The sequence below is a fragment of the Stegodyphus dumicola genome, chromosome 11 (assembly GCF_044657685.1).
Source record: "Stegodyphus dumicola isolate Sdum_Otavi_A_Nest chromosome 11, ASM4465768v1".
Taxonomy (NCBI): Eukaryota; Metazoa; Arthropoda; class Arachnida; order Araneae; family Eresidae; genus Stegodyphus; species Stegodyphus dumicola.
The window spans coordinates 105,894,281-105,922,050 of record NC_140778.1 but is presented as its reverse complement, the minus strand read 5'-3'; the positions used below and the strand labels follow the sequence as shown (position 1 = coordinate 105,922,050).

Here is a 27,770-nt window from a genome sequence, read left to right as displayed (position 1 = left end):
GTGAACATGAACTAGCATCTCGCTGTACACCTTACTGTCGAGGGTTTTACCTTTTCCAAATAATTTTTGTAGATGATTACTACGGCAATCTCAACAGATTCAAAGCATGATTTTTTTTTTTTTTTTTTTTGTGAGTCAAATTGCGCTTTGCGACGCTGCCTATAGCCTCACCGCGTGCAAACTAACCTCTTTTTCGGCCTCTGTTGTTAAAGTAAATCCACTTTTCATCACTCTGGAATTTTGTCCATGGATTGATATTCGAGTAGATTAGTGCAGGACCGATTACGTCTGTCCTTATCTGCTTGAGTCAGCTCATGCGGCATCCAGCGATTTAACTTGTACGTCAAGTTTATGCAATGCATAGCGCGGCTATTGGATATGGCACTAACGTCTAATTCCTCAGCAAGCTCTCGAGTGGTTGCATACTGATCTTCTCCAATTTCTCGCAAGCGGGCCTCATCAACATCAGTAGGCCAGCCAGAGCGCTCTGCTTCTTGAAAGTCATAGTCCTTGTTTTTGAACTTTCGGTACCAAACCTTCACAGTGTCATATGATACACCATTAGTACCTAAAGCTATTCACATGATTTGGTGACATTCTTTAGCTGACTTTTTGCAGCAGAACTTGAAGTAAATGATGGTTCTAATCTGGTAGCGTGATAGTTCCATTTCAGACACCTTGTACTTAATGATGATATTTTTTTACAAATTTCATGACACAGTGTTATGTTCTAAAGCAAGTGTCTTTCAAATGCCAAATTGTTTGCGCAGACGATGTTTGCGGTGGCGGGAAACTTCCTTAAAAACCCGATATTGTCCTAACATAATGTTAAATTAAGGCTGTGTTAGAAAAGTGTTGAAATTATCTACCCTGTCACTCCAATAGACAAAGTAGAGATATAGTGTGTATTCTCTCTTCTTTTTGTCCATTAAATTAAAATGTACTGAAATTTAATAATTAAACTGAACTAAATTTTCAATTTTTTAGTGAAGTAATTAATTAAAAACTAATTAACTTGAGATTGATATCTGAGATTTCTTTATATGATAGCTTCACAAATTCAGTTTTTACAATAGTTAAATAAATTTTAATTCATAATTAATAAACTATTCATAAATAATGAAATAATCTAGTTCTTTGAAAGTAGTAAATTATTACAAAGTATCTGTATCTAAATTTTTGCGTTAAAATTAATAGAATCTGTAATGCAATAAGCCTTGTATACAGATGAAGAAAAGTCATCTGTTCATAAGTTGTTGCCAATCACAGAAAGTGAATTTCACTGTCATATACGGAATCAACCAGTTGCTCTGTTTGTTTTTGTGCTGTTGATTCCGTGTACTTTTTGCTGTATATGCAGAAAAGCATTAACTCTGAATCCCTGTTTTAAACGGAAGTAAATTACTTGCACACAGTGCTTTTGATTACATTGTTTTTTTCTATCAAAAAGAAATTTGAAATTATCTGGATATGACTTCCTGGAGTGAAGAACCTAACCGGAAACATAATCATTTTTCTCTGATTGTATTTTCATTTCTTCGTTTTCCGACACCAGATGCTTTTCTCCAACTCGGTCAAATTTCTATTGCCTTATCTTCAACAGTCACGTGATTAGATAACGCTAGAAATCAGCTTCGTAACCCTTTTGTGGATATCTGTATCCTCATATGCAGACGTCCGGTTATTATGAACAACAACTCTGAACTAATCCTTAAAAGATTGAATTAACGATAGGGAACTTAGTACGACCATCCAATAATTTTAACGTGGTCGCGTTGGAGAATTGACTGTTGGTTGATGTTTATTTATGTTTTCAGAAATTCTTTTCATTTCCGTAGATGCTCATCATGAGAATTTGTTTTTACTTTGTACCAGTTGCAACAAAGCTTTCGTTTCCCCATCTCAAAGTGCACAAAAATATCCATCTTCTGCAGACATAGCAGAAACCCCTTTAAAATTGAAGAACAAAGATCATAAATTGTTCTAAGTCAGTAGTAATAAATAAATAAAGTTTTTACAAAATAAGGCTTTATTTACATATCATAAAATAATTAAGTAACAAAAAAATCTGAAAGGTTTCAGATTTTAAATTATAAAATTCAGTTCAATAGCAATATCACAAGATAATTTTTTAATGAGCATATCATTAGAATTTCCGATACACAGTTCCGCGCTCTGGAGATAAAAAGGTTATTTTCTTTTATCCCCAAGTAGAGTGTTGCAATTGCTTACTTTTAAATCGTTGAATTTGTTAAAAATTCGTTAAAGTTTTAGAAAATACGAAATAGATAATAAAACAAATTCCAAATTTGGGCTTCCAGATGCCCATATTCCCAGTAGGATTACGTCATTCAAAATTCGATGGCTCTATGTACCGTTGTTTTATGACAATGCGAGAAATAAACGTACATTTATGCAGATTCTTCATTATTTAATTTCTTTAAATATAATACAGGGCGATAATATTTGGTAACAACAATTTGAAAAGTGAATCAGCCATTTAAAGTGAACCAACGCAAAATGCTACAAAACAAAAATAATTGCCCTTCAGGGCAAATTACCCCTTTGGACTAAACACAAAATAGCATATAAATTTAAAGGCAACAAGCGATTAAATAATTTTTTTACAAAATTTATCTAATTTTACATCACGAAAAATAAACACGTCGGGCGCCGTTAGTAATGTTTCTCTTTTTGGCTAAAGTAAATGTCGGGAAACTTAGTGAATTGTTACTCGACTTAGCGGCGAGTTCAAATAACTAAAAGACGTAGATTCAAAAAGAGTTAACTACCCTTCATTTCACTCAAAATAAGATGAACAGTTGGCCCCCCTTCCTCGGGCTTACACAAAGCTTCCACTCGGGCTTAAACTCAGAATAAGAAATAAGAACTAAATTATAACTAACGAATAAAGACTTAGCCGAAACTAACACAAAAATCTAACCGGCCGGCGAATATCAAAAGGCACGTAATATACGGCTGAGCGTAACAACTTAGAGAGATTTAGCCCGAAGGCAAACAAGCATTACTCAGGATTCCTAGCTCTCTCTCACCAAGTAAGTTCAACGTTCCTTAAATACTCTTTCGTACTCATTTACATTCAACGAAATTCTAAAACCTCATTCTGTTAGGAAGTTGTAAGTGGAAACTAGAATTGATAGGAAAGCACTTTGACATTAAAATATACCTTACAGCTTACACGTTCATAAATTTATTAAGATTATGGCTTATACTTTTGACAATATTTTTATTTCGTTAGTTTATTCTCTTTCGTCATTTAGGCTCCTACACTTTTATTATTCGTGATACAAAGTTGTAGATGAATTTTGTAAAGATGATTATTTAATTTCTTGTTCCCATTAAACTGCTAAGCAAAATAATTTTTCTACTTTTTGTTCATTAATTATTTTACAAGTTTTAAATAAAAGCTTATTGTATTAGTACAAAGGAACAGTTTGCCCAGAAGGGCTACTAATTTCGTTTTGGCATTTTGCGTTGATTCACTATAAATGTCGGTTCACTTTTCAAATTGTTGCCACCAAATATTAGAGCCCTGTATTATATTTAAAGAAATTAAATAATGATGAATTTGCGTGAATGTATGTATGTTTCTTGCATTGGGATAAAACAACGGTACCTAGAGCCTCCAATTTTGAATAACGTACGTTTCCACCCGAATATGGGCATCTGGAAGCCCAAATTTGGAATTTGTTTTATTATCCATTTCATATTTTGTAAAACTTTTAACGAATTTTTTATTAACAAATTCAGCGATTTAAAAGCGAGCGATCGCAATAATCTACCGGGGGGTGGGTGAAACCTTTTCATCTCCAGCGAGCGAAATTGTGTATCGGAAATTCTAAAGATATGCTCATTTAAAAATTATTTTGCGATATTGCTGTTGAACTGAGTTTTATGGTTATAATGCCAAGAATATGATAACTAATAAATAAAGGTAACGCACAAAACGTTAAAAAAAACGCCCCATTGGGCGTAGTGTAAAATCTGAAAGCTTTCAGATTTATATACATACATATATATATATATTATTTACTAAATAATATTGATTAAATTGATTATATTATCTCCTAAGTTTAATTAAAGTAGAATTATCTTAAAAGAGTGAATTCATACATTTAATAATATTGATTAAATTGATTATATTATCTCCTAAGTTTAATTAAAGTAGAATTATCTTAAAAGAGTGAATTCATACATATATATATATTGTATGATCTTAAATTCATTTAGTTCGAAAACAAGTTATTCTAATACTTGCACAATAGCTACAAAGTAAGATAATAATAATTTATTTACTAAAGAAATATTGATTATATTATCTCCTAATATTAATTTAGTAGAAGTATCTAAAAAGAGTAAACCCATAGATAGGAAGTTTAATTCCTAAAATTGTTTTAAAGTAACTTGAATGTAAATTGTTAAAAATGTTTTACGGGGCTTGAAGTAAATCATGAATAACAAAATTTGAAACTTTGAAAAAGAAATTAAATTAAAAGCAAGTAATTATTGCTATTGATCGGAAATTAGTTGACTTTTCAAGGGGAACAAACCAATTCCCGTCCAATGAAAAATAATTAATAAATACGAATGTGTTTCGTCTTTTACTCAAGTAATAATGGCGATGGCAAATTAAGTTAGGCCAAATAGTTCCGTGAAGTGAAGGTATTTAGAATCAAAGTAGAGTATCAAAGAACTCATTCTGAATTAAGCATTTTCGCTAATACAAATTTTGAGTGAAAAGCAATTTATGTCGTAAAATTGATAAAATACTTGAGTTATTGTCCCCCGACACCATCGCTTTTATGCATGTAAATTCAAAACTATTAAACATTGGTAATCTTAATTGGAATCTTAATTTGAAATATAACTCAAAGTAATTGAAATAAACATTAGAAAAACAAATCAAATAATAAAAATAGAAAAATTAATATATGTATAATAAGAAAAAAGGGAATGTAAATGAAGATATAAAAGGCCAGAAAAAGCATTAACTTACGATTTTTCTAGTGGGATGAGAAATTTTCGGAATTAAACTTCCTACCTATGGGTTCACTCTTTTTAGATACTTCTACTAAAATTAATATTAGGAGATAATATAATCAATATTTCTTCAGTAAATAATATATATATATTTCATTTTGCATCTTTTTAGTCTCAGTGACGAATTATCAATTAATTTGTTGAACTGAAAAATTATTGTGCAATGATTAATAATTACTCCTCTACTTCTAACAATTCTGTTCGTCGAAAATGGTCGGAAAACAAAAATCCAGTCGTTTTAATGAAAAATTGGAAATTACGTTAAAATCTCATAATAAACTTCATTAAATGGATTTTTTTCTTTTCTATACAAGGGTGTAAATAGTAAAATTCTTGGAGTTTTACTCCAGTTCATTAAGCGACGATACGATTAAAAAAACATCGTTTAAAGATTAAATTCTAAAAGATCTAAATGGAATTGGTAAAAATAAACCTTTAGCCATATTGTATTGTTGTTCACAGTGAAGTGAGTACAAAATTTTATCTAGGTAGCTTATAGGAAGAAGTTTAAAAATCAGTGGGAAAATTTTGGCTATAAATGCCAAAATGAAGTTCAGTGAGTTAATTGAAAGCTTATTATCCCCGTCTCATTTCAATTAAATTTAGTATTCGATTGATGGTTTAAGAGGGGGTTGAGAAATAAAGAAATAGTTTGCAATGCACTGAAGAAATGTTTATGTTACAAAAACGATATTCAAGAAATCATTCTTTTGTTCTAATATCATATTTCCTTGTGACAGTCTTTGCGAATAGTTAAAAATAACTAAAAAGAATGATTTTATTACAAGAAGTGAAATCGGAGAGATTTTTATTATGAGAAGTAAAATAAGTGCGGGGAGAAATTTTATCACTTTTTTCAAAAGTAAAAAGTGTATAAAACAAATCCGAACTTCTTTTTCAAACCCAAAGAGCTATTGGACCAGAAACGAAACGTTATTTTGCTTCGAATCACTATGAACGCTGTATCACTCCACCTGGAAGACCAAATCTTAAATTTCGAATGTGTTTTATTATCTATGTCATATTTTTTAAATTTTAACGGTTTATTTGATTAAAAAACTCGACGATTTCAAAGCGAGCAGTGGCAACATACTGTAGGAAATAAAATATTTTTATCGCAGGCGCCAGAGACTGTGTATCGGAAATTCTAAAGATACGCTGTTTTTTAAATATGTGTAGCCCATTTGGGCTAAATGTATTTAACGAAACATGTATGTATGTGTAAATGAAAGATATATGTATGCTTTCGAAACGTGTGTGTGTGTGTGTAAGTAAATGAAAAAAAGTCCCTTTGGGCCTAATGTAAAATGTGAAAGCTTTAAGCTTTTTTTTTGGGGGGGGGGGAGGGACTAAGTAATTTTAGATTTGTAATTCTGAACGTAAACGTCCGTGTATTAAAAAAAAATTTGCGGAAAAATCAAGTATGTGAAATATGTTTTTTATGAAATACGTGAAACTTGCCTTAATTGTTTCTGGCTGTAAGAGAATGTTAGCGTAATCTCTAACGCAGAAATGCGTGAAATGGCATTATTCGAGACAGCGTAGAGTGGGTTTTATTGCAAATGGCATCTTCGGATCATTCGTTGCGATGTCTCAATTTGTGCAAAGAAATTTGGCTACTTTGAACAGAAACAAACCTTTGCATGATACAGCAATTCCCGTTTTTGTGAGTTTTTTGACTTTCTGATCCCCCCTTCTGATTCTTTCTTATCGCAGTGGTTTTACGGTGTCAACATTCTCAGACAATTCAACATATCTATAATGGCGGGACAAACAGTCTGACAGATACTAAAAGATGCATCCTACCAATCTTTCCAAGAATGTTAGAAAAACTGGAGTAGTTATATATCTGCCGAAGAATGTTATTTCGAAGGTCACTAGATAATAATTTTTTTAAATGCAGTTGCCCTACAAAAATTTTTCGTTAACTTTTTGAATACAAGTGGAAATTTTGCAAGATTAACACGGGTTTCTGATGTCTGGTTCTTTAATTAAATCTTTCAAACGAAAGTTTGGTCTCAATTTTAGTCTGTTGCTCTATTTATTTTAAGTACAATGTTGTTCTAAATGTAAATTTCATGGTGAGCTAATAAATCTTTACGTTGTTGAGAAAAGGCTTAGTAAATCCGTGATATGAGCTAACAGAGTTATTTTTCGGAAACTGAATTTTAGTTTTCATCTATCTCCTGCTTCAAAATAACCTAACTACTCTGCAGACTACAGTGGTAAATATAAGGCTGTAGTATTCATAGTGATGAATATATCATCACATACTGTCTAATATATAAAATAAGCTTTTTTTTTTTATCTGGAAGACTACATCGCTGTGTATGTCAATCACAATGTGCGTCCCTTAGTGCAAACTCCAGTGCGCTTCCAAACTGAATTGCAAAGCCGTCAGGATTGTCAGATGCTTCCGGGCACCTTTATTACGATCTGAAAACTACTTCCAAAACAAAATATTTTCTGCCACAGTGGGGTAAATTCAAATAATGTTAGCATTTGCAACATTATTTTACTAATCTGTGCAGAACTTAAAAAGCAATACAATGATAACATAGAAATTACATACATAAGATTGATTACACAAAAAATTCTTTTCGGCAGTTTTGATTTGAAAATTCGCCATTGGGAACAGAGTCAGGAGTTAAGTGTTAAGCAATTTCTAATGAAGATAAATATTCTAATAACTTTATATGCATATATCCGGTGTTTGCTAGGCGTTCAAACCGACCCAAATGTCAAAAACCAAAAACCAAAATTAAAACTGTTAAACTCTGCACTAACGCAATTGGATTGAAGTTATTTACTTCAATTTACTTATTTTGTTTTAGTGTGGCTAATTTTGCATATGTATATTTTATTCATTTTCTCTTTTTTTCTACCTCTTTATTCATTTTTCCTTTTTCCAAGTGATCGAATCCGTGTAGGGGAAATTCTGGATATATTTGAGATTCGATGTTTCGGTTTTTAGAGTTTTTATTGAAAATTTAATTAAATATTTTATCGGTTTTTGATCTCAAGTATTTAGAAAAACGAAACACGTATTCGAGACACATTATTTGACTTTTCTGAAACTTTAATTCATTTTCCTCTGTTCTGAATTAGTGTTTCAGACAAAGGAGTTTAAGTTTTGTTACTTTACCATTTGCATTTTTCATTTTTCGGGTGTATTCTAATGATGAATTCATTTGTTTGATTGTGTTTAGCTACAATATTAGACTTTTTCCGCGGTTGCAATTGTTAATAGGGAATTGCCTTGTTTTGATTTTAATTTTGATTGCTTTAAGTTTATATATATATACAGACACACACACGTGCGCTTTTTAATGCAATTTTACGAAATCTGTGTATCATAAAAATTGTTTTCAATAAGTAGATTTCATGGTATGACAAATAAAAAAGCATTGTCACCTGAAGTAGAATTTTTCAAGCATCATGCGCAGGCGATCAGTGAAACGTATGCATAGCTACGTCGAGCAATGAAGTTTCTCCTTCATTAAATACACTGGTTATCATAAATTAAGGAAAAATCACGATTACTGAAAAGGTTACGTGTAGAATTTTATGAAACTTACCCACAATACATAGTGAGGTATCAAATAACATAAAAAGAAATTACCAGACAATTATGGTAGTATAGAAATTAGCACATGTATAAAATGAACAAATCGATCATGTCAGTTTGCTATAGTGAAAGTACCTTCAATCTGGAATATAATCGCCTCTAGATGCAATACAGCACATTCAGCGATGTGTGATGCTTTCAGTTATGCGGTCTATCAGTTCCATAGGAAGCGAGAGCCATTGCTCTTGCAAAGCAGTTGCAAGGCTCTAAGAGGGATGATTGAGAGTAGCTAAACGTCTAAGAATCCCAAACGTGCTCGATATGATTCAAGTCCGGGGATCGAGCTGGCCACTCCATGCGCATAATTGTTTCCTGTTGAAGATAATCATATACGATGCGAGCCCTGTGTGGTCTTGCATTGTCCTCCTGTAACAGGAAAGCATCACCTACTGCCCCGGCATATGAGCGCACATAAGCACATCAAGGATGTCATCTTTATAAACATGAGCATTCACGGTTCCCCTTGAAAAAACATGTAGGTCTGTGCGTCCACTCAAACAGATGCCACCCCAAACACAGACACTGCCTCTTCCGTATGCATCTCTTTCACGAATGTTTGACGGATGATAACGGGTTCCAGGTTCTGTCCATATCAAATAATGCCTACTATCGCGTTCTAGACTAAACCTGGACTCATCCGTAAAGAGAATAGCCCTCCATTGCTCAGGCGTCCAGTGGGCATGTTGTCGGGCCCACTGCAAACGGTCCCTCCTATGGCGTGACTTGAGCAGCACGCAAATGGTTGTTCACCTCGCATACAGACCATCTTGGTAAAGCTTTCTACGCACAGTTGACGTTGACACCAACCTTCCGGTGGCTGCAGCAAGGGAGGATCTAAGAAGAGTCGGAATAGCAGTTGTGTTCCTGAGTGAACATAATGTCAAATATCGGTCATTGGCGCTCGTCGTAGCAGTTGGCCGTCCTTGGCTGAACCTCCTAGGTGCCGAATCTGTGATTTGAAATTCCCTCCAAAGTCTAGGAACCACAGAAGGCCTCACATTTAGCCATCTGGCTACTTCTGTTTGACTTTGTCCTGCCTCTAGTCTCCCAATGGCTTTCTGTCGTAGTTCTGCAGGCAAATGATACCTGGGAGATCATTGTTACGAATTGACTATCTCAGATTTCTGATGTCAGTGTCACAGTGAAATATCTGGGCTTGCTCTCAAACATGGACTTTTATGCTCCTCGCAGATGACGTATTCCAAGTGCAGCTCGACTACTTTGCATATTTGAGTTTTACTCAGCTAGTCATCAGTAGCGTAGATAGGGTTTTCAGCGCCCGGGGACAACTGAAGATTTTTCGCCCCTTTCTCTGTGCTAAGAACGGAAAACATTTCATTCTAAAATTCCGTAACATCAATTAGGCGCCCCCTGAATGCTGCGCCCGGGGACAGATGTCCCCCCTTGCGCCACCCTAGCTACGCCACTGCTAGTCTTACTTGGCAACATATTCAAATTTTACACGGTTTGGCGTATTTTTGAGGGAGTTATCGCTATTTTTGTGATTTTTCCTTAATTTATGATAACCATTTTTCCTTAATTTATGATAATGTACATGAAATATTCGTAATGTCAATATCAATTTTTTTTCTAACCATTTGGCTTTTCCCTTTTGAACAGCTCATTTTAAATATGGCTTTATATTCTATGTCTTTTTTTTTTTCGGGGGGGGGGGAGGAGTTAATTTTATAGTGTTAGTGGTATAGCGTAATTGTTTAACTTAAGGTTGTTTCAAATACTTCTTTGCATGCCAAGATCAAATAGGAGTTTCTTTTTAATCTCTTGATTTTTATATTTCTTTTAGTTTTGAAATATTTTTTATTTTAATTATTTTTTAAACATCTTTGATGTATTAGACTGTAATTTGGTATTTCAGATTACAACTTTATATATATATTATGAAGCGATAATAATTAAATCAGTACTGATGGCTAACTAACTAGCAGGAAGAATATAAATCAGTACTGATGGCTAACTAACTAGCAGGAAGAATATAAATTAAAATTGAATCAGAAACGAAACTGCATTATAAAATAATAAGCATTAAGTAACAAATAGTTGAAAACTCTCTGATCTTTTTAGAGGATTAGCTGAAAATTTTCAATTGAGCCGCGTTTCTGAAATATATATAAGTGATAATCAAATAAATTCAAGAAAAAAATGAAAAAACCAGAAATGATTATAAAGTAATTTAATATTGTAAGGACATTAATTTTTTTAAAACAATCATCAAGATATAATCTACTAGGACGTAGCTTTAAAGAAATCATGTTATATAAAAATTAAGCATTAAAAAACTAGAATTTCCGAAATTAGAAACAGGAAAAGCAATTCTGAAAATTTTAATTTACTTTTTAATATGATGAGTTTTTTTTTTGGGGGGGGGTCTATCTACAATCTACATCATTTTTGCAAAACATTATATCTCCATTGCTGCTTTTTACATTCGCAGGTTAAAACAAAACGAAAAATAAAGATTTAATACCTTTTCAACTCCAAACTGATTTGTCAATTTCTTCTGTAAAATTGCAAAAGCATTCTTTTATTCCTTTCTGATGAAGATCTTATGATATCCAGCTCCAAGTCCCTATGAATTCTTTCTTAAAAGGTACTGATTTCTGTTAATTCAAGTGTGGTCAATGATTGAGCTTTTTCATTTTCAAAAAGGGTTCCACAAAAAGTTGGCACACTGAGTTTTAATGGAATGCTGAACAAAGCAGTTTCTGCATATTTTTCTTTACTACTTCCAATGATCTGTTTCTTTTCATTTTTTTCAAAGGCTTTATAATTTGATAAATTAAATACATGTTAATCCCTGTTTCACCAATAAAAATTCTGAAAATGGTAAAAAAACCATTCCGCCACTTTTTTAACTCAACCTCTTTAAACCTGTTTATTTTAACTTGAACACTATAGCAGATGTATTCTATTGTACTTATATCTGGAAAAAAAATTCTTTAACATATTTACTCGGTTTGATTAGACTTATTTGATTTATGGCAAAGCACTTGAGGTATTTCCTCGGTACGCAGAAATAATTTAGTTCGGTCCGAGATAACTTGTGCATTAAGAAGTTAAAGGGCTGATGATGTGCTTGTCGTATTTTTATTAATTTTATATACGCTTTATCAACACTTTTTAAGCTGTTTTTAAACTTCGATTCCAACAATGCTGCACTTATCCTTCTTGATTTTATCCACAGCGAACTGGATTAAATTGAAATTAGCTTTGTAGAAAGTAGGGAATTCTCTGCATTTTATGTTATAGAGACGTTAGGTTATTTCGAAGCAGGAGACATGAAAAATTAGGAGTGCTCTGACCGGGTCTCAAACTATGAACCTCTCGAACACGCGCCGAGCTTGCTGAATTACACCACGAAGGCATGCTAAGAAGGCGAGAGAAATACCTTACACGTGTTGTGAGTTTTAATGGAATGTTGAATAAAGCAATTTCTGCATATTTTCCTTACTACTTCCAATGAACTGTTCCTTTTCATTCTTAATAAGGCTTTATATTCATAAAAGTAATAATTAAATACATGTTTATGCATTAAATGTAAAAATTAAATACATGTTAACCCCTGTTTCACCAAGAAAAATTTAAAAAATGGTTTTTTTACGTCATTTTTTTTAACTCAACCTCTTTAAACCTGTTTATTAAAATAAACAAACAGGTGTAAACTCAGAACTGTAGCAGATATATTCTATTGTACTTATATTTGAAAAAAAAAATTTTTTTTTTGAACGAATTTACTCGGTTTGGTTTGACTTATGTGATTATGGAAAAGCACTCGAGTTGTTTACTCGAGTGTATAGAAATAATTTAGTTCGGTATAGTCGAGATAAGTCTTTTGAGTTCATTAAGAAGTTAAAAATTATGCTGATGATGCTCATATCGTGTTTTTATTAATTTTATACATGCTTTAACAATACCCACAGAAAAGTGCCATCAACGTTTTTTAAGCTGTTTGAGAATCTTTTTAAGCTTTGCTTCCAATAATGCTGCAATTATCCTTTTAGATTTTATCCACTGCGAACTGGATTGAATTGAAATTGAAATTGAAATTCTTAGAAAGTAAGAGATCGTCTGCACTTTATGCGATCTCAATTCTCTTCCGAAATTTGCATGAAAATTTGCTTGTTCTTTTTATAGCTTTCAAGCTAGATGTATACTGAGTTCTAGCGTACGTCAGATGGTATATCTGAACCAGTTCATTGCATTTGGCTCGGACAAGCTAGTTGTTTCAAAAATGTTTTATGACTAGAATAGAATAATATAATCAGCAACATTTGATATACTCATATCTTTTAGCAATAAAATTATGTATAGGTGCTTGAACAACCGTACGATATAAACTGAAAATTATTATCTAATTCTTTTATAATTTTTTGCAGTAGTTGTATTTATTAGTTAAAGACTACAAATTTTGCATTTATACTTCCTTTCAACTTTTTTAATGAAATCAGCAATAATCATAAGTGTTACACTAATGTGTGTTAAATTATGTATCAGAAAATTCCACTAAATGTACACCTGCATCCATTGTACAAGCATATATGCAGATTTTAAATTTATTATAGATGTAAGACAAATCTTCAATCATCGTACATACCTTTGGATTAAGGGAAACATTATTACTGCGTATCTCTGTTTTGTGTTATAGATATTATTTAATAAATCATTTTAATGCTGGCTTATATTCTGAATGTAGTATTTCCATTCAGTTTATGAAATTAAGGTTTCCTGCACTATGAAATGGTACATATTTAGCGTTAAAATTTTACCTTTTATGATTTTTTAGAAGGTTTTACAAAATCATGCGTCATGTGTTTTAAATTAGTTCAGTTGTCATCAGATTTAGGCTTGAAACTACACGGACATGGAAGTGACGCACTTCCTTACATTGTACTAATAATGGATTGTTTTAAAAAGCTTCTATGTTTTGCATTTAGTAGTTACAATCTCTTCAAAAGCATTGCACATTAAGCTTTGATTTTAACACATTTCCCGTCATTTAAAAAAAATGAGGAATGATTTTTTTTTTTTTTTTTTTTTTTTTAAATCATGCTTTTAATTGTGTGATTTAAGACGTTGACATCCAAACGGGCTTTGTCCCTGAAGGACTATTGTTTTCGTTTTGCGATTTTGCGTCGGAACTCTATAAACGGTATATCACTTTTCAAATTGTAGCCACCAAATACTATCGCCCTGTATTATATTTGAAGAAATTAAATAATGAAGAATCTTCATAAATGTATGTATTGTTCCTCGCAATGTGATAAAACAACGGTACCTAGAGCCATCCGATTTTGAATGACGTAATCCTACTGCGAATATGGGCATCTGAAAGCCGAAATTTGGAATTTGTTTTATTATCGCTTTCATATTTTCTAAAACTTTAACGAACTTTTTATTAACAAACTCAACGATTTAAAAGCGAGCAATGGCAACACTCTACAGGGGGGTGGAAACATTTTTATCTCCAACGCGCGAGTCTCTGTATCGGAAATTCTAAAATTCTAAAGATATGCTCATTTTAAAATTATTTTGCGACATTGCTGTTGAACTGAAATTTATGGTTTAAGTGCGAAGAACATGATATTTGATAAATGAAAGTAGCACACAAAACGTTAAAAAAACGCCCCTTTGGACGTAATTTAAAATTTGTGTATATATATATATATATATATATATATATATATATATATATTTAATATTAAAAATCTGTTGTGTTTGGTGTTATTAAAGGGTAATTCAGTTACGTAAATTTAACGTCAGAAAGCAACGAAACTTCTATTGATAAGTATGTGAACCCCATTTACAGACCGAGTGTAGGCATGTCGATAATATCACATATCTGTCCTTGAACGGAGGAGTACGAACTTAAAACCAGACCGCAACTATTCTTGCTTATGATAATATCATAGGTGTCAGGAATGTTCTTGAGCTGTTTGTTCTTCCCGAGCACGTGCTTACGTTATAAGATTAGTTTGATGTCAGTTGTCACCTGAGAAGGTTGTTTGCGGGTAAGACGTGGCTTGTTTTGTCTGATGCAATTTGTTTTACGATTAGAATATCACGTGAGATAATGTGCAATTGTTCTTTTTGTCGTATTAGATTTTGCGTGTCTGTTTTTAATTAAAGTAAGATCTCATGGAAAACCATATATATATTTAAATTTTATAAAGGTTATTCTAATTTAAGTTACAGGATAAAAAAATGCTGTATTGAAACTCGAAATCTTTGGCTTTCCAATGGAAAGCCAAAGATTTCGAGTCACAAAGCAAACAAAACAAAATAAAACAAAACAAAACAAAAAAAAAAAAGTTTTGTTTTTAATTTACACTCAGAACAATTTTAATGCTTGCATTCAACATAGAAGCATATCTTGTCTAATTTTTATGTGTAGCTTTTTGTCAGATGATCAGAGCCAGATAGTCAGGAATTCATGTAATTTTCCGAGACGCTGGTCCCAGTGATATCGCTTATTATCCGATATCGATGGTTTAAAAAAGATGAAATATTAATCATGACTATAGAACTTGTGTAACAAAAGACGATAAACTCATAGGAAAGAAAAGGTTTAATGATATTCCTAAAAATCGAAAGATATAGTAATGGTTAGCTGTGTTAAATTCGTCTTTAACTTGTCGCAGATTCGTAATTATTGCATCTAATTCTTTGTCTCATTGCATAAAAGCGAGGAATTTTCATGTTCGCAACAAAATCAGATTGCGTTTCTAAGCTGTTTAAATTTTGCGTTTTTTAGTCCGCGGGGGGGGGGCGTTGTCCTTGAGGGTGTATCGTTTTCGTTTTGCGTCGAATCACTCTGAATGTCCGTTTCACTCTTCAAACTGTTGCCACCAAATATTATCGCCCTGTATTAATTATATTTGAAGAAATTAAATAATAAAGAACCTGCATTAATTGTATGTATGTTTCTTGCATTGAGATAAAACAACGGTACCTAGAGCCATCCAATTTTGAATGACGTAATCCTACTGCAGATATCGGCATCTGGAAGCCCAAATTTGAAATTCGGGATCTGTTTTATTATCGATTTCATATTTTGCAAAACTCTACCGAATTTTTGATTAACAAACTCGAGGATTTCAAAGCGAGCAATGGCAACTTAAAGCGAGCAAAGGAAAAACATTTTTATATCCAGTGCGAGACTGTATATCGGAAATTCTAAAAGTATGCTCAATTTAAAATTATTTTGCGATATTGCGCTTGACCTAAATTTTATGGTTTAAGTGCGAAAAACATGATATTTAATAAATAAAGTTAACATACAAAATCTTAAAAAAAAAAGGCCGATTCAGATTTTATTTTTTTTAAAGTTTTTAAATTTATTTATTTATTTTATTTTAATGGTAAACTCTTAAGACCTAATCAGGTTAAAGTGCCTGATGTGAGTTAGAAGGTATGAGTAATATCTTGTTTATACTATTTTTTCTCGTTAACATCATACTGTAGATGTTTTAAAATCGCTTCGTTAACATTGCTTTGCACAGAAACTAAAGTGAATTTTTCAGTTCTTTATTTTATTATTCAATTTAAATACAAAACTTACTGTAAAGTATGTCTGCTTAGACAGGTTTGCGCTGCATTAGTCTTCGAGGTTGTGCAAATTCTTTCAAATATTTTATCTTTTTTAGTTTCGTGATTTTTTAAGTATATTCATTGACAAGTCAAGTAATTTCAAAATCTTCTGCTGCGCTGTACACCACTGCCGTTTGGATCGTTCTATTATATGTTTGTGAGATGTGGCAATTGCTTGTTCCTATTGAATTCTTATTCTCTTGTCGTCTTGTTATTTATTGTAATTTCATTCTTCCTCGGAAACATTTCGAACTTTTTTTAACTTTCCCTACAATATTTTTGATTATATTCGTTTTTGGCCGGTTCCCAGAGTGACGTCATTAAGTGAATTCAGCGGCTCACCATGGCGACTTTTAATACTTTGTATTATAGTAACCATTTATTTACAGTGTCCTTGACCTTCGGTGGAGTTGAGTTGAGTGTACTTGTAGCTGTCAATTGGTGAATAATCCTGACACCTGTTCAAAGAATTTTTCTTTTAGTTATTTTAACTATTATACAAACTACAATCGTCTTCCAATTAATTTACCGGCGTATAGTATTTGTTCTCTATATAGATCTGTAATTTATTTTAATGCGAGGCTGACCATTTAAACACTTATTGCCGCTGTACTTTATTTCGGTTATTGTAGCTCGTATTTAGTTTTTATAAAAGTGAAGTTTAAGAAAATTAGTTCACTTCTATTTTAACACTTCAAAATTAAGCATTTTATGTTTAAAGCTTGTAGAGAAGTTGCGTTTTCTCTCAAAACGGGGTAACGAGAATAAGTTCAATGTACCATATTTTTTGGTATACGAAAGTTTTGGACGGTTTTTAATTAATACGATTAATAAATAAACTCTAGATGCAATTTACATTGATTTAACACGATTCAGAGAACACACTCAGTGCTTATTCGAGAGGTCCAGGTTCTAGTCCCGGCGAGGGCACTGCTCAGCATAAACAAAATACCTAATGACTCTTCTATGTTAAATATTAAAATTAGAACAGGAGACTTATAAAGGTTCAATGATGTATAGCTAACATATATACAATATCAACTAGAGTGTAAACAAAACCAACCGGAAGTTCGCCTATGGCAGTGGCCTGATTTTCTTATAAGGTCCATGCCTGATAAGTCGTGACGTCAAACCATGGTATTTCATGGCTTCATTTTCGTTGCGCGGGACATACTGAAGAGCTCCTTGGTCACAGTACATTTCTGTTAAATTGCTGAGTTTCTTGATTAAGTGTGAAATATAAAATATTACCTTTACCAAGTTACAGCACATTTCTTTTGCGCAGTGCATTGCTTTTAAACTGACAAATTTGTTAATCAAAATGTCACTTATTTCGCACAAAATATGAAATAAATAAATGCTTCAAGGTGCACGTTTTCGGAGGAAGAATTATGTGCTTTCAAAAGCTGATGGCTCTACTTGCCGCCTTTTTTTCCACAATATCCGAAAAATGCATACGTACATGCAGATTCGTCATTGATTAATAATAGAGATTAGCATGTTAAGTGTATTTACTGTGTGATCAGCACCAAAACTTTTGTAATGTGTAGCTTTATTTATATTTAAATGATTTGAAATATAGAATGGAAAAGATGTCAGAGCTTATGTAAATAAAAATGCTGTTTAAATTAAGTTCTACTTTTCTGCTTTTTATTTCCCTTGTATCTTAACTACCTATTAATGAAAAGAGTTTTGAATTAAGATTAATTTTAATGAAACAATGAATTGTGCGTTTCATGTTCCTCGTAGTTCTATATTCTGGAGCGACTATTAATTTTTTTTTTTTTTTTTTTTTTGTCCGAAAGACGAGTTGTTGTTCATGATTTTTAGTTTTCGGGATTCATGAAGAAATTAGTTTCCTAGTGAAGCTAATTTGCAATACATTTTTTATTTTCTGGAGAACTTCGTAAAGTTACTGATAATAAAAAGTTAATACAGAAAGATGTAAAAAAATCGATTTCTTTTCAGTAAATTAACTTTAAAATGCGGTAGATAAGCTGTTATATCTCATTAGGTGAATTACTTTAAGAACATGTCTGTATAATACAAAATCTGATTCATTGTGAACTGTTTCCATTAGCGTCAACAGTTGTTATCCTCCAGTGTATTAGTCTTCTTTGAAGTAAATAGGAAAATCTATCAGGAGCTTTGTTGGAAATTTCCTGCATCCCTAATGATGCAGGAAATCAATTTGTGAACTGTAATTAAGTGATGGATTTAGCTGCCAGTTTTTCATTGGTTAATTTATTATTATATATATAATCAGTGTGGATTTAAATTACTGTTCAGGAATGGGTATGAAATTATTAATTTTTTTAGATGTATAAATGCATGCAAATATGCAAAGAAGCTCAAAATTTATGTTTTGCCACAACTTTTACTGATTTCAGTTTGAAGATTTTTGTAAAAAAAAAAAAAAAATAAATATAAATATATATATATATATATATATATATAATGTCATGATAAAATTTTAAGAAATTCAGTTTACCTGATAAATTGTCATGTAGTTTTATATTTCATTAGAAATATTCTGTAGTTCATATATCGGGAGAAAATGTCCATGATCATGATTTAGTGTATTTCTTCATTATCAGTTTCAGATCCACTGCTTTCTTCATTATCATACACTGTACTCCAAATGTTTATAAATCAACATTGATCACTATAAAAGCTGTCTGTAAATTCCTCTTCCCTGGCAGTAATTTAGCAAGAATAACATACGATTGCACTTTCTAGTTAAAAATACTTCTTTTATTTTAAAAGAAAGAACAAACAAGAGTATTTGATGTCACCTTATTCCATGACTAAAACTCCTAATATTAAGAAATAATTTAAATCTTGTAATTTGAGATTTGTTTGTAAAGCATTCAATATTATTCAAGCAAATATTCATACTTTAAGCTTTGTTTCCAAACACAAAAGTTTTTTTCAAAAAAAGGTTTGAAACTGTCTTTTCCATCGCATTATTTGAAGTAAGGATAATTTCTAATCTCAACTTTATATAAACAATGCACATTTGGAACTTAAAGATGGCTTTTGAATTGGTTTATTTTCGGGAAAAGTTGCATAAAAAATTGGAAATTTTTAGCCATTTTTTGACAATTTATTAAATTGTGGTTTTTCTTTCTGGAAAGTTGAAGCATAGAATTTTGCATTAGATTCTTAATATTATCTCTAATATTTGTTAATCTTCTTATTATGTTTTGATTAATATAGTAATGCTTTCTCTCATAGATCTTTTCTGAAAAGCTGTCTTTAAATCAGAGTAATAATTGAAGCCAAGAAAGTATACACTTCTGTAATGCATAGATATGTGAAATTGAGAACATGATTATACATCCATTCAGATGTGTTAACTTCAAGAGTTTAAAATAATTAAAATTATACACATGTGGTTGTGTTATCATATGGGAAACATAATTTTGTGTCAAATAAAATTCATGATCTGGAGACTGTGGTCAAATAATTCTTCTCTGCCCCACTGCAGAAAAATTTTTAGCTACATGCTCGATGTTATGTTTCAGAATTTAATTTGATATAAAATCTGATATGTGTCATTAGAATTTTTTCCTACTCCTGTGAAGAAACGTCTTTAATTACATTCTCCATATCATGAATTTTATGTGACACAGAAACCTAATGTTTGCTGCACTGGGGAAGGCCCATCATTGGCCTACTGGTTAAGTCACTGAATACTGGTAATTCGGTCCGAGGTTCAAATCCCGTGAACAGGCTGGCTGCATGGCGGATTTCATGGTTTTCCCCATGTGTAATAATGCCAGTTTCTCTTAAAAAGTCCTCCATGAAGGCATCCCTTCCCTTAGGCCGATAGCCCTCGAGGCTTTGCATAATCACACAAACCAAACATGCTTTGGGGAGAAATCTTTGTAAATTTAATATCAAGCTCTTGGATTCTAATACTCATCAGTTTCGTTTTGTAAAAATAGATAGTTGAATAATAATTAACAAATGAAAAGCAAATTAAAAAATTTGAACAAATTATTTTGACTGCAAATTTGTGTCCAAGTTCTGTACAATATGGTTCCCAGCCATATTGGCACACAGGTGTGTAACATACTAATTAGAGTGTGCTTATAATTATATACTAAAAATGGTCATAAAGGTTGGACTTCCTATTTTAAATGAATAAGAATTTGTATAACTTTTTTATTTTTTGTTTTTATTATTTATACTGATTTTTATAACCCTATAAATATTATTTTCATTTACTGAGGGGAGAAATGTTCAATAACTAACCTTCCTAAAGTCTAAGGATGAACCTGCTAATTTATGGCAAATTTCACTTTAAAGAATATGTCAAAATCTAATTAAATGCCATTATCCTGCTGGGGGTGGAAGAGAAGATTACTTAAAAGATGGAAATGTTCTATGAATAGGTAGCCTGTTTCACGTGTAATTAACACAAAATTTTAGCAATTTTTAAGTCTCTTCATGTATCATTAAAATTTTACATATTCATTTTGGATACTTAGAAAAACCCACTTTTCTAAAGTTTTAGGTGGAAAATAAATCATTTAATTATCAAACTGTAAATCTGATGATATGTGTAATTTTTAGCCCAAAGGGCATTTAGCCCAAAAGGGCTATTAATTCCGTTTAGACATTTTGTGTTTGTTCAGTATAAAACTCTGAATCACTTTTCAAACTGTTGCCACCAAATATTATTGCTCTGTGTTGAAGAAATTAAATAATGAAGAAACTGCATGAATGTGTGTATGATTCTCGCATTGTGAAAAAACGACGGTACCTAGAGACATCAAATTTTGATAGTTAGGTGACTAGAAACATCAAAATGATGGTATCTAGATACATCAAATTATTTTGTTAGTTATAATATTATTAACTTGATACTTTTTGGTTAATGGAGTGCCAGTTATAGTTGTGTGCTAAAACACCTCATGCGGTAACCTATTTATTTCACTTCATGAGTAGTTATGCTATGATGTTCATTGCAAATGAATGAGTAGGAAAAACATACATCAATCTAGTAATTTTTCCTTTTAGATTTTCAATTGCTAAAAGATATATAATGAAGGAATCATTATTTATTACATGATTTGGAATTGTTAAATGGTGAATAGAAAGGTTAAATTCTTCCAAGACAGAAGTATCAACCATACTGAAAGTGTTCCAAGATGAAACTGCATTTTACTGCTACTGAAGTACTTCTGGAATGAAGGATAGAGCAAGAAAAAACTTTTTCAGAGTGGTTGGAAGGTTTGCTCTTTGTTTCATGACAGCTATGCTATTCATTTACTTCTGACGCAAAGAGTTTGTGTTTACAGAATTTGATCAAATGCAAATAAATCAATGTAGAACTGTTGGTTGAAATAATTGTATAGAGTTTTACAGTCAAAAGTCGTTAATTCGGACACCCATAATCCAGAATGATCTATAATCCGGACCTCAAAGCTACAAACTTTCTGCGCACGCGTCGTGTTGACGCACGCGCATAGGTATTTGGCGTGCGTGTAAGACCTTTACGGCTGCGAATATGCGTGTGCGCATGCGCATAATACGTTTACGCATGCACGTTTAATGTATAACGGACGGTATAAGCTAAGCTAAAATTATCTAATTCAGTTAATGTTGCAGATTGCGTTGTTCCTTAATCTTCGAATTGGATCCGGCTCATTATTTTTTGCAGACTGTTAGAGCAATTTTATAAAAGTAAGCTTGAACTTTCGATTATGTCAAATAGAATTTCCGATATATATTTACTAATATGTAAAGGACCTACAAAGCGAAAGTATGTTTCGAAGTCCATTAAACAGAAAGTGGAATTGCTGCAAAAAATGGATAAAGGCATATCCTTTGATTATCTAATCATTCCGAAATATGTTATCAATTTCACGCTGCTCTGCTGCGGAGGGAGGGAAACGCTGCGGCACGCAATGAATTGGAATTTGATCTGTCAGCACTATCCTTATCTTCAGGGCAGATGTTTTCATTTTATTTGGCTTATAATTCCTTACTAAATGTAGTATTTCATCTCGATGTATTCCATCTTTGATATGATTTAAATCAAATTCCTTGTCATTATAATTCACTTCCGATCGTGTAGAAAGTGACACAGAGGTTATTGAAAACGAAAAAATTTCGATTGACAAATTAGTTGGTATTCTCGACGCAGCAATTATAGGACTTGAACAGCGGAACTTTGTAACTGAAGAAGAAATTATGTCTGTTTATAGAATTAAAGAGAAAGTATATCATATAAAACGAAGCAACTTAAACAACTTACATTGAAAGAAATGTTTAATAAAGTAAACAAATAAATATTAAGTGTTTTTTTTTTTTTTTTTTGTGTGTGTGTGTGTGTGTGTAAATTTTGATACCCTTTAGATCATAATTGTTCCTTATTTCATAAATTACGGTTTCATATTTTTAATTTTATAATTTCTGCATGCCATCTTACCAGATTTAAACTGATGATCTATAATCCGGAAAAATCGATAATGGGAAAAATCGCCGAAGTCCCGACGAGTCCGGATTAACGACTTTTGACTGTATTTCTCTTTATTTTTGTATTTATTGTGCATTTAATAAAATAGCCATCTTTTTAATGAGGCTGTATATTTATTTCATCATTTCATTAAGTATCTAGTTAAATTTCATGCCAACATTTACATTTGGTGACAACTAGCACCTCATTAATCAAAAAGTAGTGCTAACTTTTTGTTTCTGTTTTTCTAAATTTTTATATTCATAAATGATTTATTATTTTTATACATCATTCATTTTTAGAATGACTTTTGTAATATAGGTTATTTTTCTTTAAGGTGCAGCATTAGTATTCTACTATGTTGAAGGTTATTGTAAGTGACAATGGCAAGTAGGGACATTGCCAACATGCATCTGTTCCTGGAAATGAAAAAAACGTTTCCTGACTTGCCAGAAGACACTCTACGAAATTATGTGTTTCTTGTAAGTAACAAATTTAATACTAGTAACATCAAAATGTTATTTAAGAAATGCACTTTTAATATATATTAACCTGAAGAATAATTGACTCACTTCTCTGTAAAAGAGACTTGTTTAACTTCTTCTGTGTTAACAAAATAAAGTGGCATCATTTATAGGAATAGTGACAAGAATTTATCGTATTGATAATAAGCCATCCTCAAAATAAAAAATTCAGCAAAATATATAATTGATAGATGTACAGTTTTGTCTTAATGGTATGTTGTGCTAAACAGTAATGTAGTAAAATATCTTGACATTATAAATAATTGCAATGAATGTATCCCATCTAAAAATGTATCCCATGAGGCTAAAAATCTGCCATTAGATGGATAAATACAGTATTCATATATATTTATGAAAATATATGATAAGAATAATAATAATTGCAGTTTTTTGTTTGTTTGTTTGTATTTATCCTTTGCATGTAAATAATGGTAAATTAATTACGCAGAACTATATGAAAAATTTTATCAGTGACTTTTTGCATCTCATTATATACTTACATGATTAAATAATATTCCTAATAACGGTGAGATGTGAATTTTCATTTAATCCTGAAACTGCACTAGAAAAATCAATAAAAATGGAATTTATGAGTCTTCAAATCTCAGATTTTGTCTAATTATTAGTTACTTTGAAGCCATAATTTTGTGCTAATTATTAATTAAATAATAAGACTTTCTCTAAAAATAATGTTAAAATAAATATGCATTTTTATGTTAAACTATATTATCCTATGAGCAGATTCTTGCCTAGATATTTTTTTGCATTTCACTGTGAATTTACATTGTTAAATAATCATCCTGTTGGTAATGGCATATGAACATTCGTTAGACACTATATCTTTCTTTTCAAAATGCATCTTTTTTCTTTCATGTAAGCATGAGTAGATTTCTAGATTTTTTAAAGCCATATTTTGTTACCCAAAAACTGCAAATTAAATAAAAAAATAACAATGCTAAGGTTATTAATAAATTGATATTGATTATTAAAATAAAATTTATTAGATATGTTTTAGCATTTTATAACTACTGATAATAAGAAGTGTGTAGATAGACATCTTACAATAGATGGCGAATTAGAATTGAAAAATATAGTAATTAAATATTTTTGATAAAGTAGTATTAATAAGCTTATAAGGATTATGTTGATTTTATTAACAGTTAAATTTCGAGTTAAACTTCCTTTCCTGTCGATTCTTAACTTCAGCTTACTACTTCCGGCCAGAACATAGTTTTAGAATCACGTCTGAATATATAATGAGGAAGAGCAGTATTAACCACGAAGTTCTTCAGTCTTAGTGAGAGAGTTACCAGGCATCCTGTCTGCACATATCCGTCTTTTTAGGCTACTCTCTCTTAAGCTATTATAGCCTACCAGCGGCCGAGCGTTAAAGTCGCTGAACACTGGTAGTTCGGTCCGAGGTTCGAATCCCGCGAACGGGCTGGCTGCATGGGTGTTTTCGTGGTTTTCCCCATGTGTAACGTGTATACGAGCCAGTTTCCCTTAGAAAGTCCTCCACGAAGGCATCCCTCCCCTTAGGCAGATAGCCCTCGTGTGCTTTGCCGTAATTAAATACACTTTAAGCTATTATTACGCTCGGCCATACTTTAGGCCCTTGATAGCTTTGCAGTCTATAGCCTCTTAAGCCCAAGTATTGGCTTTTATTGTACACTCCAAGACGGAGCTCTGTTAAATCTTATTTGAATAATAATAGGTTATTTTACCCTTCCATCTTGTTGTTTCCTGTCACACAAACTCAAGCGATTATTCGCTTATCAATTCTTAAGATTCCTCAAGTTCAACAGTAACTTAGCATTTACAAAGTGAGGAACTCTACAAGCTGTTAAAAAGAACATTGACATATAAATTTTAGATATTCATCTCTTAAAATTTAATCTTGTTATTCAGTTTTCAGACTTGTTTACTTGCTTTCTAATTGCAATTTTTCTTTTAGTATGCACAAGACCAAGATAAGTGCATTGACCTTCTTCGAAAAGAAAGTGAAAATCATTTTCACCCAAGCCAGCCTTTTTCAGACTTCCGTTTACCAGAAAGTAAAACACTTCCTAAAAAAAGTGATTATGGGAGAACATATTTTGATGCGAATGAATATCCTACTCTCTTTAGTTCTTCTAAATTCCAAAACAGAAGTTTATTACCTAATGTCTCCAAGAAAAGCAACGAACATCAACAATATTCAGATATCCAGCAACCTACTTCTGGGCGAAGTACTAGCCATGCTGGTGTAGTCCATTTACCTAGGAAATCTGAAAATATCAATGTGCCTTTAAAACCTGAAGCACGTTCAGCTCCAGTCATAGCAGAACATGAACAGCCTTTTACAGATATGTACAGGCACATACCAGTTTCTAGTCATACAACATTGTGCCAGATGCCTGTTGAACATGATAATTATAATCGTATGATGTTTTCTACTACAAAAGAACATACAATTTTACCTGTTGATACTTCAAGACCAAGTGATTCTGCATCAGTATCACCTGAAACAGAACAAAGGAAAAGACATGCTGTGAAATTAAGCATCACACCTTCATTCCCTTTTTCTCAGCAGCAGCACCAAATTAATGTATACAACAGTCCAGTTTGTGCCACGGCTTCACATTCGTCTAGACCTGGTCGGCACACGACCTCTCTGAATTTCCAACTTCAACCACAGTCATCAAATCAATATCCTCTTGAGATATCAACGGTTCCTACTAACATTGGAGATCCTGGCAACTTCCAAGATTATGGATCCCATGTTCAAATATCAGTCGATTCCCAAGGGGCTACTTTTACTGCATTGAGACTTCAACGACCAGCTGCTTCACAAAACTATACTTCAAAGGTTTCTTCGGCAGAGCCAGTTGACCAGAATTTATCTCAACTATCTAGTCAAACTCAGAATTCCAAGAGATATCCGTATAATAATAGGATATTGCAAACATCAGCTTCACCTTCAAAAGCTGTTTTATTGGGAACAATGGATTCTTTAGATGCAGAGACCTATCCTAAACAAACAGGCAATGTGTTATACTCCAAGTGTCCTCAGAGTACAGACTTTCAGTCCCAATTACATTTTCCAGTTGAGCATTTTCAAGATAAACTGAATGTTCCTCATGGTTACCATGCATCACCTGATTATATACAAGGTAATAATCCACTAAATTACCAATTATAATGTTTTAAAATGTTATGATAATTGTAAGTCATATAATATTCTATTAACTAATATTAAGCAAAACTAAAATTTGGAGGAGAAGAAGGAGAATGTGTTCAAAAAGCTAACAAAAATATTGTCGAATTATCGTTAAGTTAAAAACAAAAAATAACAAAAAAATTATGGTTATTCTAATACAGTCAAAAGTTGTTAATCCGGACTCGTCGGGACTTCGGCGATTCCGGATTATAGATCATCAGTTTAAATCTGGTAAGATAGCATGCAGAAATTATAAAATTAAAAATATAAAACCGTAATTTATGAAATAAAGAACAATTATGATCTAAAGGGTATCAAAATTTACAAAAAAAAAAAAAAAAAAAAAAAGGTTAATATTTATTTGTTTACTTTATTAAACATTTCTTTTAATGTAAGTTGTTTAAGTTGCTTCGTTTTTTATGTGATAATACATTCTCTTTAATTCTATAAACAGACATAATTTCTTGTTCAGTTACGAAGTTCCACTGTTCAAGTCCTATAATTGCTGTGAAGAGAATACTGACTAATTTGTCAATCGAAATATTTTCGTTTTCAATAACCTCTGTCACTTTCTTCGCTACCGGAAGCGAATTATAATGATGAGGCATTTGATTTAAATCATATCAAAGACGGAGTACATCGAGATGAAATACTACATTTAGTAAGGAATTATAAGCCAAATAAAATAAAAACATCTGCCCTGAAGATAAGGATAGTGCTGACAGATCAACTTCCAATTCATTGCGCACCGCCGCAGGGTTAAAGATAAACAAAGTTTAGATAAACAAACGTTAAAGTTTAGATAAACAAAGGATATGCCTTTATCCATTTTTTGCAGCAATTCCATTTTTTGTTTAATGGACTTCGAAACATACTTTTGCTTTGTAGATCTTTTACATATTAGTAAATATATATCAGAAATTCTATTTGACATAATCGAAAGTTCAAGCTTACTTTTATAAAATTGCTCTAACAGTCTGCAAAAAATAATAAGCCGAATCCAATTCGAAGATTAAGGAACAACGCAATCTGCAACATTAACTGAATTAGATAATTTTAGTTTAGCTTATACCGTCCATTATACATTAAACGCGCATTCGTAAACGTATTTTGCGCAGGCGCACATGCGTATTCACAGCTGTGAAGGTCTTGCGCGCATGCATCAACCCGACACATTCGCAGAAAGTTTGTAGCTTTGAGGTCCGGATTATGGGTGTCCGAATTAACGACTTTTGATTGTACTATCTTTTTTTTTTCCTTTTAATAGCCATGTAAGTGTTAGAT

At 32.0% G+C, this 27,770-nt stretch overlaps 1 protein-coding gene across 3 annotated transcripts in view; it reads left to right on the top strand.

Moving 5' to 3' along the window:
* The window catches only part of LOC118181435 (uncharacterized), a 111,716-nt gene that overhangs the window by 51,952 nt on the left and 31,994 nt on the right, over positions 1-27,770 (top strand). For all 3 annotated transcript variants that reach the window (XM_035350583.2, XM_035350584.2, XM_085827042.1), the window contains exons 2-3: positions 23,101-23,245; positions 25,242-26,439. In XM_035350583.2, coding sequence (XP_035206474.1) covers positions 23,147-23,245; positions 25,242-26,439 — 1,297 coding nt within the window. In that variant the 5' untranslated portion in view covers positions 23,101-23,146. The remainder of the gene's footprint in view (positions 1-23,100; positions 23,246-25,241; positions 26,440-27,770) is intronic.